Here is a 22,656-nt window from a genome sequence, read left to right as displayed (position 1 = left end):
TCCTTGCCTTCTTTCCACACAGATCAATGTCTGTACGGCCACCAAGACCAATCATGCCAACATCATCGGTGTCTTCGTTCTCACAACAGACAACGATGAGTCCTGTCAGTCAGAGAATGTCCAGATTGTACAGCAATAACCGCTCTGTCCTTGACTCATGAAGATGACATGTCTGACACACCGGGAGTTTGTCAGCTGTACAAAGCACAGTGAATATCTCAAGATGTGTATTGCATCAAAATTCTTGAAAGTGTCCCGGTATATTTATTGAGTAGGAAAAGCCTGCAATTCGTAACTTTTACTTCAATCTTTGGACTGGCAATGGACCTGAAACGTTCCAGAACCTACAAATTATGAAATATTGAACCTCAGAAATTTAGACAAAAGTCTGACTGCTGTCTGTGAAATGCTTTCCTTCATTTCTGTATACAGACAAAAATATATCAATATGTTGTCCCACTTTTCTCACTTTCACATTTTACAAAGTTTCCTAAGAGAGAAATCAGCAATCATGTTAACATTTTAGATTGTAACTGATAGTTTTACTAAGAAGCTTCTTCAGTTGCACTATTTACAAAAAAATATTTAATTTTGAAATTTTTAATTTCGTGTAGAAAAAATTTTCCATGAACCACAACCTAGTGACACATGCACTAATGCTGTTCATTGAAACTTACAATGTATGATAACATTTACATGTATAAAACTGCAAGTACACAAATCACTTTATTTTGCAGTCGCTTTCCAAAAAATTCAAATTTTCGTTCAATATTTACGAGACACCATTGTGCAGGATTTAGAATTTGTCTTGATGAGAATTGTGTCACGGGAGATATCCAAGAAGTATGTTGCCTTCTTATTGTCATGAAGTGACACTGATAGTGAAGTAAGTTCTTTCAGATTACAAGCAATATGAATTATTATCCGTCGGAACGACAATCATGTGTTCAGGAACAGTTGAATACTCATTCTCCAAATCAGTGGTTTGTTGTTGTTTCCTTCTTGAGTAATTTCTTCTTGGCAGCGTTTTTGTAAAAAGTATGACCAGACTTGGTCTGTTCTTTGTTCCAAGTTAACAGACCAGCTGCTGATTGGGTAAGAAAAGCAACAGCTGTTTGGTTCATCAGAAGCCAACTGCCGATGAGCAGATCGATCAGCAATTAGTCACTGATTGGAAGATCAAAATGCAGCCACGTTTGGATATTTAGAAACATACTTATTCAATGATGAATCAATACAAGTCAGTGATTGGCTGATCAGAAAAAAATGATAGGCTGATAGATGATTAGCTGATCAGTGACCAGGTGTTGATTGTGTCTTAAAAGAGGCTGTCACTGATTGAATGATTGAACTCATTAAAACACCAATGGCAGATTAGACGACCATGAAACAGCCACTAGTTGGTTTCTGAAAAAAGGCCATTGATTTTGTGCTCAGAAAGTAACTACTAACACGGAAGGAACACAAACCAGCCACTGATTTCATAATAAAAAAATGCAGCCAGAGATCCAGCTGCTGATTGGATGATCAGGAAAACAATTTAGACAAAAAAGGAGCCAATCAGAATCAAGACTAGTGAAGTGTCAGTTTTAGTTTTCTCTCAGAGATGATGGCCATGTGTTGCATAGCATGCACTGTTTTAATAAGTTATTTTTATGATCCCAGTACTTACATTCTCAAGAAAGGTTTTAAAGGTATTTAAGTTGAAACTTCAAATTTACAAGCTTTCTCCAGACCAAAAGTTCGTACCCACACAAATAACCTAATCAGTCACAAAGAAAATAGAGTAGCTAACAGTTGTAAATGATTTGTAAATACAATATGTGTAAGAATATTTTCTAGATTTTGTGTAAAAAGGTTTAATCCACATATTACAGAATGTAGTGTTTGAGAAATGGTTTTTAGCATTTCCTTTGATTCGTGTTATTTTTTTCGTTTTAAAGTGTATTTTACAATTATGTAAGTTTGAAAATTGAACGATGAATATTGTAGGATAGCTGATGATGTATGAGATAATTACGCACACCTTCCTCAGTAAGAAAACAAAGCAGTTTTGCTGTTGGATCTGTGATATCGAATTGTTATGCAAGACTTCCTATGTGATATCGAATTCTTACACAAGAATTCCTGTTTTTGTCACTATTCAACCAACAAGTGTTGTGAAACAGTCTCAGTGCAACAGAACCAGAGCTTTAAATTCTGTATTTATCTCAGAAAATGGCTTTCATTCTCTTCTTAAGCAGTGTAATCTTCTGACTGAGTCTCTTTGGTTAAACCTAGATGTGAGGGTTTTCCATCTTGATGGTTGTAGCAAAATGAAGCTGCTGAGTCATGATTCTTGGTAGTAATTCACTGAATTGTGGGATATTTTCGCTCAGTTGTCAGATTTGTCTCCTGAAAAGGACAAGTCACCTCATTCAACTGCTAAATTTTCAGACAGACCATCTTTGGAGTGTCAGGTGGGACCTGTACTTAGGGTGTTGGGGATGAAATGCAGAGAGAGTGGTTTTGGTATGTTATGCATCTAATGCAACGCGGTCAGCTACGAAGACATAGCTATTTATAAAGTAAGTCAGTCCGTTGTAGATAAAGGTACTGGGATGTTGCATTGTGAATGCAAGTTTGATGTCATTACCGTACACTTTTGAAAAGATAATGTAGGGTTGAGGTTTATATGTTATGATTGTTCAAATGTGATGAGCCTAGCGCCTGGCCACATTTTTACAAGGTTTTAGTGGGATGTCATGTTCATGACATATCTAGAAAAATTGCACCAATGGCATATATTTCTTTTATTGTCAAGGAAAATTTTGGATGAAATTGGGCAGTAAACTTGACCACTTTGTTTTGAAATTAGCAGTGATAAGTTCACGCAAGAAAGAGCAAGTGGAAAATGCACTCTCTAAGAAATAGAATGAAAAATTGCGCCAACTTCTATGTTACCGTGGCTAACTAGAAATTGAACTAACGGTAACCCTTTTATACAGTCACTTAATAATCAATAGCGTTTTTGAAGGAAAAATGAGAATTCAGTATTTGAATCTACAGTTAACCTAATGACCAAATTTATGGCGTTTTATCGCAGGTTTTGGTTATTGTTTATCCAGATTTTTTGTAATTTGTAATATTTCAGTAATGACTTCATCATTCCATGCGCCTCTGTTCAAATCTTGCAATGGTTGCACAATTTTATCAGAACTATGAAGACATTCCAGGACTTATTTCAGTGAGTTGTGAGGGATGTTCAATTCAATTCAATTCAATTCGATAGAACTTTATTTATCCCAAACACGGGCAATTAAAAGCTTGATGTTATGTATGAAGTTGTGAAGGGGTCCTTCATAAATATTTTGGGTTAAGATAAATGCAAGCGGTAGATGAAAGTGTAAGACCAGGGTGTAAATCTGATTTGCATATGAAATGCCGGTATTGACTTGGGCTCATATGTAGAATATGTGCTTCAACTGTGCACCTGGTCCTCTTCCAATCAAAACTGACTCTTTCAAACAGCACAAGAATACACAATCAAACTTTACACATCTCATGTGAATATACCGGTATTGCATATTACAGAGCGCCCTCAAGCAAATTAATCCTGGTAGTGCAGGAGAAAGATTGGCCTACCAGTTGACTGTTGTTACAACTGGTTATGGAGAATGTCCTAAACCTGCAAAATTTTTCTCAATTTTCTGTGGTACATTTAATCACCTAGAGTACAATCACTTTTTCTATTTAAACTCAAGGTTTGAGCACTCATTTCCAAACGAAAGAACTGTAAAAAATTTTGTCGCTAGGGCATCACATCTCCAGGTCATTTTCGTGGCAGGCTGTGATCTGGAACAAATTCCATTTGTGTTCAAAATGAACACATGTTCAGTCTCAAATTTTTTGGAAAATGTTTTCAGTCTTGTAAACATTTGATTATTATACATTCCATGAGATAAAACATGCCAGAATGAGATTTTGTGAGAGCCTTATTGTATCACACTCCGTTCTGTTATCAACTTTGTGTGAGGACAAGAAATGTGAAGTTTTGTAGGCTACCCACTTCTGATGCTAAGTGAGCTTGTGGAACAATTGTAGATGATCACAATCCTTGCTGTTGATTTCTGAAGAGAAGAACACCTGTACATCTGTAAATAAAATATGTTTCTATGATACAAGAAAGTCTGCTTGGAGTCTAATTAATTACCGAGTTACTGTGTGTGGAATGTTTGTTTGCGGCTGTTGAAATCTCTGAAAATATTAAAGAACAAAGTCAAGTTCAAAATCAATGAACAGATTTATTGTTCAAAAACAATCATCCATATGCGGTTCAAAAACAATCATCCATATGCAGACTCTTGCTCAGTGTTGTACAGATGATATTCAAAACCCATGGCATTTGTAAGAGGTAGCATAAACATCAAATTCAACCAAGTAGTGGTCTGGCTTTGAAAGTGACATTTGACCCTCACTTTTGAAATGCTATCCTGTACTGTACTGTGCTGTACAGAGGTAGGATTAAACACTTTATTTTTGACTGCACAATGCAAAACGGAACAGCATTTTATACCGTCTCAGACTGAAATATCCGTCTCTTGGGGATGCTCTCGAGCGGCAGATCTTTCAGTCTACTACAGTGCATGCAAAGGACAATTTGTCAGAATAAGTTTTATGTTCTCCAATTTCACAACAGAACAATGTATACTGCAAAATGTTTAATACTCTATGTTGCAATGGAAAAATAACAACACACAGGTTGAAAAATATTCATTATCATGTTCTACAAAAACAGCTCTCATCAACAAAACTGATAACTCATACTCTCCCTCTAAGGAGGAAAAAGGTAAGGATATTTATCCTATAATTTACAAATTGTTGGGACGTTCTGGTTTTTGAATCAACAGTAAAGCTGCTTGGACAATCTTGTTTGATCGTTTGTTTGACATGGCCGGCATGGCCGGCACACAAAACACTTTGCAAATACATCTTGCAAAAAATTTCACTGATTGAAAACAGGATGACATGTCTGCCCGTCTCAGAGAATGCAAAGTTTCCATACACCTTGCAATGCCAATAATGATGTAATCAAATATTTGCCACAGACAAAGACGAGGAATACACCTACGAACACACCTAATAAATTATGTACTCTTGTTAAATTTTAGTTAAAAGAAATACGTTTCCCTATACATAAAAGATACAATAAATAACCAGTATTTGACTGCAGACTAGGAATGAGGTCCTGCAGTTTTGAATACCATCGTAAATAATTAAAATAATTGAAGTTTACAAGGACAGTTTGTTACTATTTACATACCTACATAAAGAGTAAATTAAACTCACAGAGGAAAAACACAAGTTGTAAATAGTGCAAAGTTCATTAATCCTATGATCTTACAATTGGCAGTGCCATATGCTACGTTAAGAGTGCTTTTATAAATTAGTAAACTGCAAAAATATAAAAGAATAAATAATGATAATAAGGACACACGTGAGGAAGACAGACGAAGCAGTAAAACAAGGCAATAACACGATGTGGAAAAAACTTTTTCTCCAATGCTTTCAAAGATGACATTCTGATCACATGACCTAGAAATGGGAGTAAAGATTCAGTGAAGGAAACCATAGAGATTTGTTGTGTATGGCTTACACAATGTTTATTACCTATGTGCATCTGACGGCACATAAATAGCTTATCAAACATAAAGATTGACACACTCATGATGGCTTTGATTAAAGGTCAAACAGCTGCAACTTTTTATATTTTCATTATTCTTGTCTGAGAAAACAGGTAGAAATCCATGTTCTCTGTTGTTGAAGTATGGAGAATTAGGAAGGGAAACCTTGGTACATTGTGTACAATATGCTCTGTTTGGTTTCAATGAAAACGAATTACAGTCCAGGTTACCAGTTGTCAGATTATCAACAATAACAGTGAACATTATACACACACACACAGGTTGGGGTGATGAGTTTAAACATGAGGTATTTTGACACTACGGCGGGACTAGAACAAGAAACTGTTCTTCTCAGCAGAAAAGATAAAAAGAAATAATGGTAAAAGTGAAGTCACTGAATGGAGCGTGAATGCATTCCAAACTGTTTCTCTCAGTGATATCATACTGTATTTCAAGTCCCTCCCCTATCCCCCCAGACATCTAGATGTGATCTCTCTTGTTTACATTAACACCAAACTGTTACACAACAACGTTAAAAGAATACTGGAAGAACATAACAGGAGTTGTAAACACTGCAAGAGATAGTGATTTACAAAATATTACAAAAATAATCTACTTTCTGTCAAAATAGTTTTCTAACTTTTATAAATCCTCTGTTAAATCTGAAAATAGGCAAAATATGATATATCAGTTCAGGTAGACCATAAACTTTACTTTTTATAAAGGCAGAATTGGGCCTAAAGATGAGAAAATGACCTACTGTATGTGTACTAATAATTACAGAGATATTTCTTTGGAAAGTTCTTTTTTTAACATGCAAATTGGGTCTACTGTCAAATTTGGTGTAACAATATATTTGTCTATATATACTAAAGTCTTGATTAAAGCCCTTGGACAAAACAAATATTCTATACCTTTACTCAAAGGTTTACCTACTTTCTAAATGCCATGGGTAAGTATTGCTACAAATTCTACTCTACATCTTCTGAGATGGTCTATACTGCAGCTTTGAAACATGAATGCTGCATCATAGTCTGGAGGTCAAATGAGGTCGTAGCATGCAGCAATGGAGAGCCTCATGTTACACATTGGAACTACAATGTGATAGTCAACTTAATACAACACACTCAAAGTTTGCATAGACCTTGCAAATTTCACTGTAAATCTAAACCAAAAGCGTGATTTTTAACTACCTTTGAGTTGTCAGTCTCTATTTGAATGTAGCCATAAGAATTTGGCAGAAATCAGTGTGCAGCTGCAGCTACGAAGGTCATCTCAGATAGGTTTCAATAATTCACAGCAAGGCTATTTGTGTATACCTGATTGGCTGATCTGAAATGACTCATCATCATCAATGATATTCAGCCGACCAGTAAGCTACAAGCTTCTGAAACACGCACACAGCAAGAAAATCAATACTCTAAATTTGGTATACTGTCGACTGACCATATATATCTTAACAGCAAGAAGTCCTTCTGTTTGAGCAGTATTTTTTGCCAGCCGAATCAATTTGTCTGGAATCTGAAAATGCGCTGAGATGAGGGCAATGACAAAATGACAATGAACCAAACCTAATGTAACAAATTACATACACCTTTCTATAAGGAGAGTAATATTACAGTTGACCCCAATCTGATTGGTAACCCTTTGAGTGCTGTAATTTTCTCCCACCAAAATTTTAGTGCAAAACTTTACCATTCATGAATTTTTCTTTAATTTTGTGATAAATTTGGACCAAATGGTCATCACATTTCATTGGCTACAGAGTGTTATCAAAATTTTGGCAAAAATCTGAGAAAAATTGACAGGGGTTTATTTATAGAGGGGACAAAAATAGACTTTGGCGCTCAAAGGGTTAAAATCAGATGTAGAGTACGGCGACGTCTATACCTACGTGGTATTCTCTTGCTGTCACCTCTCACTGCAGCAAGACAATACCACGTAAGTATATACGTCGACGTACTCTACATCTGATTTTAATCAGATTGAGATGACCATATATCCTACCAAGCATCAACATCACTTTGTTTCATGGATGCTTTGGGTATTTCATCATGTCTTGTAAAAACTGCAACAAAAAGTGACTTTTTCCACTTGAACAACTTCAAACCAAAATACAAAAAAAAAATAAATACACACTGCTGTTAGCAAAAATAAGTCAACGATGACGAAAAGGTAAATATAACATGGAAGTAAACATACATTGATATATAAAAGATGACAGTCAACACATTCTGACATATCAAAAATGGATCTCTCATTGAAATTTTGTGACATTTCACAACTGAAGTGGCATATGCTTTCCAGTTTATCGTTTCCCCTTTTCAATAGTATCTCTAATGAACACTCATGCTTTTGTATAGAACAAAAGACTTTCTTTAAAGGGGGGGGGGGGGGGATGGGAGGAATATCTTCTCTTTCAAAAATATACACAACTGAAATGAAATACTATTGCACACAGAGATGAAAAGCATTTGATCACATTCAAATGTTTCAATATTTGATAGGATGTCAAATTCCCATTCCTTTTGTCACTTTTGAGCTCACACCGGCTCTATAGAAAGATAGTGATGGTAAAATATTTTCCATTTATCGGTAACCCCCGTTTTCATTCCCTGAAAAGTCAATGAACTGGATCCAAATAAAAACCTTCAAAATCCTATGATGTATTCTATAACTGTACATTCCGCAACTTGCACAGAAATATTTATATATTCAGCTGTACTTGGGCCAGAATAATTTAAATTCCTAGTGATGTATCTGAATTTATGATCCAATCATTATAACTGTAATTCCAAAATTTCTGTAGGAATAATGCAGTCTAGATCAAGTAATTATAGGCCTAGGGAAAGTACAAAAGAATACAGTTGCAAATGACCACCATATAGACATTACATAATTCTATAATGAGGACGGTATCACTTTTATTATACTTTCTCTAATGACATGGTTAGATAAACACATCATGAGTTCCAGGCACATAGTGTATCTACACTATGTGACCATCAGATAGTATCTATACCAGATACCATATCAATAAGATCAAGTGATATCAGCCTTAAAAAACTCTCAGGCGTTGAGTTTCTTCTCCATTGATGAGGTATGGTTTGTCTGGACAGTGATAAAGCCTTGTAAATTAAAGTTAAAACCCTGTGAAGTAGAACCAAGCACTTTAACCCTGTATCCGAGTTCAAGGTCATGTCAAAACTGAAGCAGAACCTTAGCACTGTGTCAGAGTGACTTTAAAATGCAATAAACATAGATTGCCGTAACACAGCTGCTGTATACAATAAAAAAAAATGTTTTCAGTAGCAATATGGGTAACATTAATAAAAGATTGCAGCACACTAGCTGTGTTAAGAATTTGCAAAGGTACTTATAAGTACCATAGAATTCCTCTTTTACTTCCTGTAATCTCTTGACAGTGTGTGATTATACTTTTGCTCTCCTAAAATGAGATTTTGGACCTGTCCTTCAAGTAGCAAGGATAAATTTTTGTTTTTAATGTCAACCACCATTATAAAATGGTAGTTTCTTATTCTACAAAAGCATATTGAAACACTGACTATTTCACTTGTCAACCACATCAGTGTCTATATGTGTAAAACACACTGTTATCATTTACTTTTGAAATTCTTGTCCAGACCAGAATTCACATGTCACATAATTGACAATGCTGTGAGTACACATACTGAGCTGACAAGCTGAATACTAACTGTATATCCAAATCAGCAGCTTCAGGGAGTAGAACGAGAAACTTTGATAAAAAATAAAACTAGTGAAAAAATGAGCACAAGTTAGAATTACTGGCCTTATAAAGGAACGGAATAGAGAAATATTACAAATACAGAAGCTTGGAGATGGCAAAGAATTATAACTGAGGTGGTTTTCTTGACATCTTTGGAAAGGAAAACACATACTGTCCTATCATGATATATTGCATACATGGTAACACATGATATATAATGAACCTGTTCACCCCTAATTCCCTGTAAACAGCTCCAAGTTCACCATCGACAATGAGGAGTTTGGGCCAAACCATTGTGGTGAAAGGGTAAATATGAACAACTGAGTCTGGGCGGATAGTTTGCCTCTTAAATATTTACAGCTTTGTCTCAGTAAAAAGCTTGAAAGTTATACTATCCAATTCCCTCCAGACTAAAACATTCACTACAACCAAATTAAAAAAGTTAACACACAAAATATACCCTACCGATTCATGTGTATCCCCCCTGTCAAGTCTTTAATGACGCCTTTTTCCACTAATTTTCGAAGGAAAAGTTTTTCTTGGCTTAAGTTGTGGGTAAAAAGTGATGGAATGCTTTTCATTTTTGTGTTTTCATAGTAGTGAAGATACGCTTCTGGATTATTGGTCTGGTAGCCGAATCCTGCCACGTGGACCTCATCGCAGAATCGCAGCGCCATCACTATCGCGATGGTGCCAGTGGTCGGTACGTTCTGAAATGGGAAGAAAAAGAAGGCGTGAATTAAGAATTTAAAAGTATAGTAATACATAAACTTTAAAATGCCATGCATATTGACAATGGCGCTGTTTCGCGTCGCAGGTTTGTTACTAAATATAGCAGCACACGTGCAACGTCAGACACCGCTGCTTGAAATGTGGACAAATTTTGTCCGTGTTGTATGCATGTCTGTTATCACAGCTCATAGTCTGAGCTGTTAATATGTCTTTCTGCTGCTCATGGTAGTACTAACAGTCAGCTATGAAGTTAATCCCCTCGTTATTGCATGCGTAATTTCAAAAGGATGTAATCTAAATTGAGGACAAATATTTATTTTTGCATACTAACGGCAGTTCACCATGACGTCATTCGCAAACAGCTCTATTGAAAACATTAATTCATGATATCCAAAGTTAACCAGTTGTTCAAATGATATTTGTGAGCACCTGAATGATTAAATTTGGAAAACATTTTACTCAAACAAAAAGCAATGAGAAAGACAAATAACTCTATCTTCCACTAAATGTTGAAATGATGGTTGTTGACAAAGAGGTATCACTGTGTTGAGCACACTTCCTCACAACTGAGGTTTGGCAAAGCATATTGGTATGCAGTAGGTTTTCTCTCATGAGACTCATAAAGACTGGTCACACTTGTATAGACTACAGGCTGTTTATCAGCTTCATCTCAAAACAAACTGATTACTTTTAAAATACATTCAAAGTCTGACAAAGGACTATACTGTCATGTGTATGGTCAATGTTGACAAGAATTGTATGAGAACCAGATATCAAAGAGTCTGAGGAAGCACCTTGAAACAGAAAGACTTAATTATCTTTTTTGCTCAAACTTTCCCTTGAGGAAACATTCAATGATTTTCTTTCAAAATCAGGAATAAAAAATCAAGGGTAACCATGCACATTTTGGAACCAGATAAACAAATTACCCAATATTTACCAATACAATTCAGAATAGCTGCCGCCCCTATGTTAACTCTATGGGAAAAAGTTTAATTTTTGATTTTAATGAAAATGAAACTGTGAAAACTTTATGTCGTCCAAGAAGTACAACATGAGCCCTCACAAGTGATAGATCAGAAAAGTATTGTAAAAATTTGACAGTCTGTTCCTGAGGTGCAGTCTACCACAAGAACATTTGGATTGCCTTGCCTGACAAAGAATACCAGCCATCATGATGGTGGGACAGTATATCACTTACTTTGCTCATTCGTCCCTGGTTTGTAGGATAGCCGAGGAGATCAAACGCCGTCTCTCTGACCAGCATTGGATTTACAAGGCGGACTTGTTCCGGCCTCTTTGGCAAACTCAGGGCTATTTTGGTCCAGAAACCTTTGCTTGGCTATATGGATGAAAAAAAAATATGTTGAAGTGTGATAACTGAGCAAACAGTGATAGAAAGTTGCAAAGACTTTCCACTTTCGTCTTTCAAGAGTCAATTTCCCCCTTTTCATGCTGACTCTAACAATACAAAAATTTGGTCAGTATCTAGAAATATTTAAAAAAAGAGAAAATATCTTGGAACAGCTTTGGTAACAGTTCTCTGTTATAATCAGTGTGACGCTTTGGGGTAAAATTTATCACTTAAATTCATAAAACCACAAGTAGACACCTACACAATATAGAAATGTGAAATATTTGTCCTTAAGGAATTTAAATTTAGTCTAGAGTCCATGCAGGATAGAGTAACACTTATGTAAATTTACTGTTTTCAACCATATTCAATTATTCAATTATTACAAGTTAAAAACAAAGGACAGAGATATACCGGTATAGCCATTACAAGAAAGATACACTTCGTTTTACATGTTGTATGATGCATCACTTACTGGTGCTTTGTCATGAATGACGTTCTGCAACCACTCCAGATCTTTGGCTTTGAACGCCACCATGGAGAACAGCGAATGTCTGTCATATCCACTGCTGGTTTTAGGGCTGCCTCTGGGTAGGCAACCCGGATAGTTGTTTTGTTACCAACCATTGATTCATACCCTCGAACAGGGGCAGAGTTAATCCTGTCAAATGGGGAGAGATGATCCACAAATATTAATAATGGGGAAAAAATGAAGTACTCGATCATGCTAAAGTGAAGAAAAATTTGGCTAAAATATCTGACAAACAAATACATTACAAGAAATAACTTAAATCATAGGGCCAAAGTCCCTGAAGCTACTATAGACATGGATACAAAATTAAGTATTTCCTGACTGTATGAAACTATCTCACTAAGGTCATCCTAGGGACCTGTAAACCAAATATTAAAGCTGTCTGACCAGCGGTTTTGAAAAAACAAGTGACCCAACAGTTGACAGAGCTCTGCTGTGTTATGTAGAGAATAACTTTTTGTGACACATGTATTGATGAAGAAGGTGGATATCTTTGATAGCTCATTTCAGGATGGCCTGACCAAAAATGGCAAAATTAGCTGCAAAAATACAAAATTGATGATTTCATCATAATTTCAATATATTACATTAAGATAAAGCCTAGGAACCTGTATACCAAATATCAAAGCTATCAGATGAGTAACTTTTGAGAAACAAATATTTTGACAAAAATGGCAAAAAATTGACCCAAAAATACAAAAATTGAAGATTTCATCAAATTTCAATATATCACACTAAGACAACCCCTAGGAACCTGTATACCAAATATCAAAGGCATCAGACAAGTAGTTTTGAGAAACACATTTTTTGACCAAAAATGGCAAAAATTGCACCAAAAATACAAAATTGCAGATTTTGTCATATATTCAATATATCATATTTAGTTCATCTGTAGGAATCTGTATACCAAATATCAAAGCTGTCAGACGAGCGGTTTTGATGAAATAAAGTTTTGACCAAAAACGACAAAAAAATTCCTTAAAAATACAGATTTGCATATTTCATCACAATTTGAACAAATCTAAGTTGGGTTATCCCTAGGGACCTGTATACCAAATAACAAAGCTGTCTGACCAGCGGTTATGAAGAAGAAGATTTTTTACCAAAAACGCCTTTTTTTGGCGCTAATTTGCATATTTTCAACAATATCAAAAAATTAATAAAATCAGTTTCTCAAAATCATATTTTTGATCTACACAAGTAAATATCAAATCAGTAAGTACTGCGGTTCTCAAGATATTTGAGTGGACAGACGCCTCACAAACGGACATACATACATACATACATACATACATACATACATACAGACAGACTGACGATGGACGCCAGACGGATACCCATCCCAATAGCTTCTATAGACTATAGTCTATAGTAGCTAAAAACAACATTTTGGGCAGGTACGATAATTGAATATTTCTATCTCACTATGAAACGTTCGGTAGTGATAATTGCCTGCATGTTTAAAGGGGAAGTTCACCAAGGATGATTTTTACATATGTGCTAGCTTTGTGGTCACTTACCCCGGAAAAGCTATTTTCGCCATTTATAACTTGCACGATTTTTACAAAAACGATAGAAATAGTACAGGAAGTTGCCCATGTAATTTGAATCATGGGAAAAAGCGCCAAGCTTGGAGCTTGCATAATGTGATATGGAAGGGACCATTTTCCCATGGGTATGGCATTGTCCACTCACCCATGCTTAAACCAGGCTATGCGTATTTACATAACTTTTGTTTATACTGAGTATCCTTGCATAAACGATGAATCACTTATAATAAACTGTCCACTGTCAGATTTTGTATTGCTGTTTACTACTGTGTTACTGTGAGTGGACAATGTGGGGGCCATACCCATCCGAAGATGGTCCCTTCCATATCACATGATGCAAGCTCCAAGTTTGGGGCTTTTTTCCCATGATTCAAATTACATGGGCAACTTCCTGTACTATTTTTTCCAGTTTTGTAAAAAATTGGGTGAGTTATAAATGGTGAAAATAGCTTTTCTGGGGTAAAAGACCACAGAGCTATCACATATGTAAAAATCATCCTTGGTGAACTTCCCCTTTAAATAGCAATCTTCAGATACCTTTTGAAAGCTCATTTAGGCATGACTTTTGATTTATTTTCAAGTAATTTTGATCTGTTTGAAAAAAACAGGTTTTGTTTACCCAAAAAAATAATTCTGTTGGAATGTTTAGTATCCACCTTATCAATTAATAGTCTGCATGTTCTTACGCTGAGGTACATTATCCAACACAATTATTGACAACTTTATTTTAGGTCAGGATTAAAATTTGTTTGTCAATAGTAACACTTGAATTTTCATCCCAACTTAACATCAAGTCATCACAATTAACAAACACAGCTCATTGTTTGCAAGGCTATTACTTCGGTTTAAAGCATACTTCAAGGAGAATGGAGCTGTGTTGTGTTTACAGAACAAATTTAATGAACAAATTATCAAAAATTTTACAGTTATTGTCTCTTTGACAATACAGGTGAATAGCACGGTTACAGAAAGCTCAGCTCATATACATTTAAGCATGATGAAATTATGGAATATAAGTCTGACTAATCCCTGAATACCTTTGGAAGATGTGCACAGGGTGACTGCACCTATGGAAAAGTAGTAAAGGGCGCCCTCTAGAGGCAAAACTTCTGTCATGAGAAGGAGACATTGAATGTTTGTATGGGTCATGTGATTGTGTGTGTACTGGTAAGTTGATTGGATGAAATCTGAGAAGACATACAGTGTGTTTGATTTATAAGAGTTGAAAAAATGTGAAGTAAGATTGAGAGAGAGAGAGAGAGAGAGAGAGAGAGAGAGAGAGAGAGAGAGGAGAGATACATGTACTTACCTGAACACTACATCATATTGATCAAAAAGTTTTCCAAGTGTTTCTCTCTCAGAACTCCACCACTGCCCACAATGGACACACAGTTTACATCCATTTCTGAAAATCAAAATTTTAAACAGACTTTTGGTGACTACAATTATGGATGTCTTCATGTATGCACCAGTTTATAACAGACTGATTATTGTGTTGAGCAGCACCATAGGCAATTTAAAAAAATATGTGCTTTTCATGATCAATACCGATAGTCTGATCTCAGATCAATTCACAAATTCCTGCGTCCACTTGTGACTGAAATGACATTGCAGTGGTGTCAGGATATCGTTCCTGAACAGTATCAAAATCCCAACTATCAACAACTCTCATCTCATTTCACTTTTCCAAAAGATGTTATCTAGATTTCGCCACCTGAAAACATATAAATTTTTTTTTTCCATTTCTGCAAAATTTAAAGCAAAATATTAATTAAGTCTTTTAGTGGTCTTTACATTAAAGAGTGATGATAATAATAATAATAATATTGGGTTCTTATATCGCGTACATATCCACAAGTACATGTGATCAAGGCGCTTTACAATTATTATTACCCCTGGTCACTGGTCCTAATATGATACCACTCAACTCCCTGGGGAGCAAACAACAGCTCACATGTGCAGCCCTCCCAAGTCACAAAAACAATGATTTTGAGTTTCATTGTCATAAACAATCCTAAAATAATCCACCTAGAAATTAATAATTTTGTTTCCGGTCATCGTTTGATTAAGTTCCAGACCATCACTTCACATCCTATTTTTTCTACTGCATTTTAATAGGTATGTTCAAACAAAGTCCTTGCCGTACTGTGATATTCAAAACACAAACTTTATCAGCACACAAACAAAATAAGAGACACATGATCAAATTGATAGATTCTATGGTGGAGATCAACGGCTGCCTTCAATACTATAAACGATATGAGAAAGGTATTTCGCAGTCAATAAAAATAAATAATTGCTATGTGTGTAGAGTCCAACCAAAGGATCAAGGAAAAAAGAGAACTATAACAGAAAACGCATCATCATGCAACTTTTTGCAAGATGTGAAGGACTAGATACAAATCTCCATCTCTAGCCTAAGTATTAATTGTTTTTGACTTCTGCAAAGTGCAGGGGCAGCCAACAAAGCTGCCTGTACATAATTTCTTTGTGGGCAGACGGGGAATATTTGTCCATAATAGCGGGCGGGGAAAGGCAGTATTTCCTCATTTGCAGGCGGGGAAATTCATTCTGCTGCTCAGTAAGGCCAGCAGGAAAGATTATTATTCACATTTTGTTAAAATAGCATATTTAAATGTCAAAACACTTATGGTTACAAATTCCGAAAATAGGTTAGTTGGCGGCCCCTGAAAGTAACATACGTCCACTGCTGATTACAGGAACCAACATAAGGTCTTCAAATAACACAACAAGCCATAAATAATGATTAATTGACTGCTACTAGTTCTCTTCTACTATGTGGAAATGTCAAACAATAAATAATGATGAAACTCTTTCTGGACATTCGATTAACACGCTACGTTGTCCATCCATCAACGTCTCTTTTTCCAAACCCCAGAGTCAATTTAACAAAAAATTCAAGGCCTATTTGCACATGATATCCTAAGCATATGTGACGTTACATGAAAACCATACTTTGTGTTTGATGCGTCGCTTTATAGATCATGCCAATGGTGTAATCTTTTCTACAGATGATCATCGACCATTCAACTTAGTCTTAAAGGGAGGTATATGCTACAGGAAGCTATTAAAATCAATGGTTTATTCTTTTCTCCTATCTGAAATCATAAACTCACATTTGATCAAACAATTCCACAAAAAGATAAAACACTGATAAAAATTGTACACACTTCCAATGCTACATCAAAATGCCTGTTGATTGTTTGAGTCGTGACTGTTTATGATGGAACTGTTCATGCATAACTACATAAATGCAGTATTTTGAATACTGTATTTACATCAGCATCTTTCATATAATTCATTTGTATAGAGCTGTATAACTAATATTATTCACACAATCAGGAAGTTACAAAAAATACAAGCACAACTTCAATGTGGAGTATGTGTTTTTACATACATATCATGACATCTGTGAACTGCACTCAATATCAGTGATAAAACTGGATTTGTTTACTTCATGGTTTTGCAAATGAATTGTACATCTACCCGGATGAAGACTCAAAGATCGCTGTTTAATTTAAAACGAGCAAGAGTATTGATTTAAGTGTCTCTGTGTGCACACTCAGACCCTCTGCCAGAGTCGATCTACCTGTAAAATGTTTATTGGCAAGTTGAATGTTTATTTGTTTTCAACATATCATGATACATGACACAGCATGGCAAAAACCTAACACAGACCTGACAAGCAAAGCTAGCTCGTGCAATTGTATATATAGAAGTAAACACAACAAGTGTAGATGCAATTTCTTTGTGTCACATTTCAGAATCCAGGTGTTTACGGACAACCAACTGTAGCACGATCAAAGGTAAATGACTTCTTGACCCCAAATTCAACAGTTTTTTAAAAACTAATTGTTTTTTTGATATTGTTAATAAATGGTACATGTAAAACTTCAAAATGATTACATGATAGTGATAATGACATTAACACTCAATATTAATATTGCTATATAATAATAATAATTACTTTCTTGATTTTTGTTGGCAACAAAACTCCCAAATTTCCTGTCTGTAGACATAACTTGAGCAACACTTTGAATATTGAAAAGGTTCTGTAATTTGTGATGGTACAACCACTTGTTATAATTTGCTGTGTTCATCACTAATATGCTGTAGTATATTGTAAACTAAAATGAATATATAAAAACGCCCTGAAAATTGATTTTTCTTGAGGTCAACTCGGTGGCCAGTTTGAAAAGAAACTAATTTCATATACAGCTTATACCACAGCTGGTATGGGTATTTCACACAATGGACTTGGACACTATATCCATGGTCAGTTATACATGCACACTTTGTTGTTCATTGAATTATAAAGGCAAGCACAAATTACATAACTGACATCCACAGATGATGTTTCTTGTAAATATAACATAACAGCTGTCAGTTCACTGTATTTCACAGTGACAGCTTATTTTGCTTAAAAGTTTCATTCACAACCTGTTCAGTTTTATTCATGGCCTTTTCAGAGAAAGCTGATCCAAAACAAGTTCATCTTCTGCATATTCCCTGTAGGACTGTACTTGTCCTACATGTAGATTTACAAGTGACAACATTCGTTACTTGTACTGAGGTGATTCCTGGCTTCCTTTTAAGTTAGTATGCGCCTTGAAAGTGAAAGACAAATTTTTGCTCAAAGTTTCCTCAATGAAAATTTCAACTATTCTCTTATCAAATCAAGAATAAAAATCAGGGGTCACCATGCAAAGTTTGGTACTAGAGAACAAATTAGCTAACCTTCATGGATTTTTGAAATTCAAAATGGCCACCACTCCTGTGTCAACTCTATGGGGAAAAATAAAAATTTTGATTTTTGAAAAACTAAGATGGTAAAAATGTTTCTTACTCCAAGAGTTTTAAACGAGCTCCCACAAATGGTAGATCAGAAAAGAATTGTACAAATTTGAAAGTCCCTATCCCCGAGACCTATTCTACCTTAACGGAGGTGTTATCTTCCTTCAGGTATCAAGAACTGCTGCTCATACCATGAACTTGCACCATATTCATTATCCTGTCTTGAATTTCATAGAAACCTTGACTTATCCTTGACTTTCATGGCACATTATCTTGAATAGTGTTGCTGTTGATTGCATCCTACAACTTAGCTGATAAATATAAATTTTTCCTTCAGTTTTATTTCTTGCTCAAAGCTAAAAATTAATAAAATATTAAATAGCAATGTCCAAATTCACAACTGACATAAAATTTCTGTAATACATAACAAAGTAAATTTACATTCTGACTTGCTTTCTTTGTGTCTTTGTTTATTTTAGCTTTCTGTTTAAATTGTTGTATTGTCTTTTATTCTAGCTTTCTGTTTATGTTGTTGTATTGCGCTTGTTTATTCTAGCTTTCTGTTTATGTTGTTGTATTGTCTTTTGTTTATTCTGGCTTTCTGTTTACCTTGTTGTATTGCCAGCTTTCTGTTTACGTTGTTGTATTGCCAGCTTTCTGTTAATGTTGTTGCATTGCCTTGGCTGATAAAGCTACCTGCAAAAGCTGAATTACCATTTCCTGATGAGAAAGTTAATCATGTCCAATTTCCACTCAACGAATGAGGTGTGACTGTCATCACTATCATCAACACACTCAGGTTGCGTACACAAACTCTGACGAACACAACATAATATTTTTATCAAGTTTCCATGGGGAAGTCCTGGTAACCATGGATCTCCAAGAGTTTCACTTACGAAGGATCCTGATGCAGTAGAATGATAAGAAGGATTGATACACTAGGACAAGCCGGAAAATTCCATCCTTTGTAGTCAGCAAATTACTTTCTCAGCGACGACATTCTCGAGAGCAGTTGACACAAAACATTTCACATTTTGTACAGGCTTGATTGAAAAACCAGGAAACTTCATCCCGTTTCAATCGACAAAATTACTTTCACAGAGATGAGGTCCCATCAAAAAAGGTGACACAAGATTTGATATTTAGAATCCAATTTCATCAGGAATGTCATAGGGGGGGCATCTTGCAGCGGATATGTGCATTGTCGCTGACAAGAAACACTTGACATCATGCACAGGATAGGATGGGGATTGATATATTTCATTAACCTGTTCATCCCCAATTCCCTGTAAACAGGTCCACTATCACCTCTGACAACAGTGGGTTTGGGCCAAACCATGGTGGTGAAAGGGTGAAAACTAGGATATTGTCAGTCAGCCAAATTTCTTTCAGTTTTGAGGTTCCTGAAAGAGATGACAAAGGATGGGGCATTTTGAACCAAATTTCATCAGGAGGGAGGTGAGCATATCTCGCATGCGAAATATCATCACTAAGATGACCAGTGAGGCAAGCAGTGATGTGCCAAAAACATCAACCATTTTTTTTCTCCCAGCCAACTGTCATGAACATTTTTTGAAATTTTTAAAGACACAGCTGCAAATACTTTAATAATGTTTCTCTGCAGATTTTTCCCATCGTTTGACCATCCCCCCGCTCAAGGTTTACCGGTCAACCTCTTAGCTGCACACATCATCAAAACAATTAAGATCTACTCATTCAGACTTGGGTTGCATTTCTGCTATAATATATATTCTTTTTTTCAATAATTCTTTCTTCTTCCTTGGTTTAATAGCCTTAATTATGCTTGATAAGGTTTCGTTTGGTAATTTGATCATATATATATATAAGGCACCTGTTACGACAGTATGAGTAAACACGTATTGTAAATTATCCTCCTGGAAGTAATATCCTTGTTTTTACAGCATAGCAAGAAATTAACACTTGCAAGAACCTGCCATCTATCTAAAAATATTATTTTTCACTGTTTACTCACAGCAAATGAAACATTTGTTTACACTACAGTCTGTGGTTTATGGCTTCATGGCTAAATAATCATTAAATTAATGATAAAAATTTTCAGTGCTCTCTTGGCCTGACAGAAACTTTGTCTTTCATGTCAATCATCCAAGTTTGACTCTGAATGCTAAGGTATTAATCTCTTTATTGAATAATTTATTTATTCATAATTAAGTTTTGTAGATATTTAGATATGCACTTAGCATGACGCATAAAGCTGTATTCAATCATATCTTATCATAAAATCATCGGATTTAACACTGAATGCCTCAGATTTTGACATTGGAATAAGGATAATCAGTTTTATGGATCACTTTCAATGTTTGATATATTACACAGTGTTACTACCGAACGCCATTCTTTGTCATGAAAAAAGTGAAAATGTCAGACTTACGATTGGGTGATAGATGCCGGAAGACTTGAATCTGTCATTGACTGTAGGAGATGATTGATGACAGTTTCTGAAAAAAGAGGACAGGAAATTACTCTCTTGATTGTTTTGATTGTTTTTGTTTCCTCTTGTCGAAAGGGAAGGAAACAACTTACAGCATCCAATGGCGCTTCAAGTCAAAATAGGCATCCTGCCACTCAACATCATTAGCATCACCATATGCATTTCATGCGTAAATCACAGTTTCATCAGAGGCAGTTGATAAAACTGTTTAAGCAAAAAGTCTGTTTGCATGTGATTTCTTTGCAGGCAAGCAAATAGGCAGTTTCTTTTTCTGTATCAGCTGACGGGCAGACAGATCCCCAGTGTTTCCTCATTACATGTACATGGGCCTGGACATTTCATTCCACTGCTCAGTAAAGAACACAAAGGCCCAATGGGCAGGCAGTGAATATGAGTTGCTTGCTTTGAGGAGTTTCCTGATGAGCAGGAGAAAAGCATGTGGCAAGGAGATAGCATTGGGAATTTTTAATAGTGAGTAGAGAAGAGTGAGTTTTTTTGGAGGGGGGTGGCCAAGGGATATGGGAAGATTTTTTTCATAATACATCAGACTAGCATATTTATATGTAAAAGCATCCCTCGGTTACAGATTCTGAAAATCAGCTGATTGACTGCTCCTGTTTCACTTGTTTTCAAAATTGGTAAGTCTTTTTCACTTCAGAGATTGGATCAAGTTCTTCTGCTTGACGGATGGTGGCTGGATATTTGAAATATTTACAATTTAATATATCTTACATAAAATCCTCACTGGCCAAATACAAATCTTCATTAATAAAGACTGGAGCTGAAAGTTCCACAACCTCAGATATATGTTCACTTTTCAGCAGTTTTCAATTGACATGTAATTCAATACTCTTTGTATAGGGGCCTGTCTATGTTATGAGAAGGTATTAACACTTGCATCCCCAATATTACCATATTTTTGGGGAAGGACATTACCATTGTTCGAGTAATAGATTAGTCAAAATAGCTTTGTAGTTTTAGTACAAAATTTATCACCAGAAACAAAGCCATCTAAAAAAGGTTATCCTTTTTTAATGAAAGTGCCATTTCCATTCTATATTTTAAGAATTCTTTCCCCAATACATACCTTGACCATTAAGCCCAAACGGTGGTTGAAATTGCATGATTCTTGAATCCCATGACGTGAAACCAGGGGATATAAACACTGGCTGATTTTCATTGAACCTGAAATGGTGAAAAAATAATTTAATCCAGTACCGGATGCCCAAATTTTACATATTTCACACCACATAGATAGAATATTTTGTACTAGCCACTGTAAAACAGTACTGGACATCAACAAACTGGGTATTCAGGATAAAAACCACTTATACATAGAGCAATAGAAAAGTGACTGTCGTGTGTAACCTTTTATCAATGTGACCAATGATTGCACCAGAAATGTCTGCTTTCTATCCCTTTACTACAAGTGGTTTCAGTGGTTTTGATTTTGAATATCAATGTTGTTTGTTTCTTCTTATCCAGCACAGCATAGTGATTTCACTCTCTTTTACAATGTGGTTTCTGATTACATTTTATGTCACACTGTATATCTCACTTTTATTCAAAGCTCACAGAATACACCTTGGAGAGATTTTCAGATTCCAAATCTATAAATCTATTTCTAGGTCTTACACATACTTAGGATGGTGTGCATGCCGCAAGTTTATGTACGATTATGATGTTGTCTCCTCAACATTTCTCCGCGAGGTGACTGCTATATATGTCTGACATACCTAGTACATGGATGATAATTAATACACTCAGAATTTTAAAATTTCAGTGTTGTAAA

At 35.5% G+C, this 22,656-nt stretch overlaps 2 protein-coding genes across 2 annotated transcripts in view; one reads left to right on the top strand and one right to left on the bottom strand.

Moving 5' to 3' along the window:
- Positions 1 to 3,890, top strand: part of LOC139138778 (tubulin polyglutamylase TTLL7-like) — a 54,308-nt gene extending 50,418 nt beyond the window's left edge. The window contains 1 exon segment of the mRNA XM_070707303.1: positions 23 to 3,890. Within this exon segment, the coding sequence (XP_070563404.1) occupies positions 23 to 161 (139 nt within the window). The 3' untranslated portion in view covers positions 162 to 3,890.
- A 5,800-nt stretch (positions 3,891 to 9,690) lies between these two features.
- Positions 9,691 to 22,054, bottom strand: LOC139138779 (CMP-N-acetylneuraminate-beta-1,4-galactoside alpha-2,3-sialyltransferase-like). Its single transcript, XM_070707305.1, is given in 7 exon segments — positions 9,691 to 10,121; positions 11,345 to 11,485; positions 11,973 to 12,085; positions 12,088 to 12,158; positions 14,889 to 14,984; positions 20,805 to 20,871; positions 21,952 to 22,054. Coding segments are annotated over 7 exon segments (774 nt in total). The 5' UTR covers positions 21,989 to 22,054; the 3' UTR covers positions 9,691 to 9,872.
- Between the last annotated feature and the right edge of the window lie 602 nt (positions 22,055 to 22,656).

This window comes from Ptychodera flava, chromosome 8, assembly GCF_041260155.1.
Source record: "Ptychodera flava strain L36383 chromosome 8, AS_Pfla_20210202, whole genome shotgun sequence".
Taxonomy (NCBI): Eukaryota; Metazoa; Hemichordata; class Enteropneusta; family Ptychoderidae; genus Ptychodera; species Ptychodera flava.
Note: the sequence above shows the minus strand (reverse complement) of the source record. Positions and strands in the feature narration are given on the sequence as shown.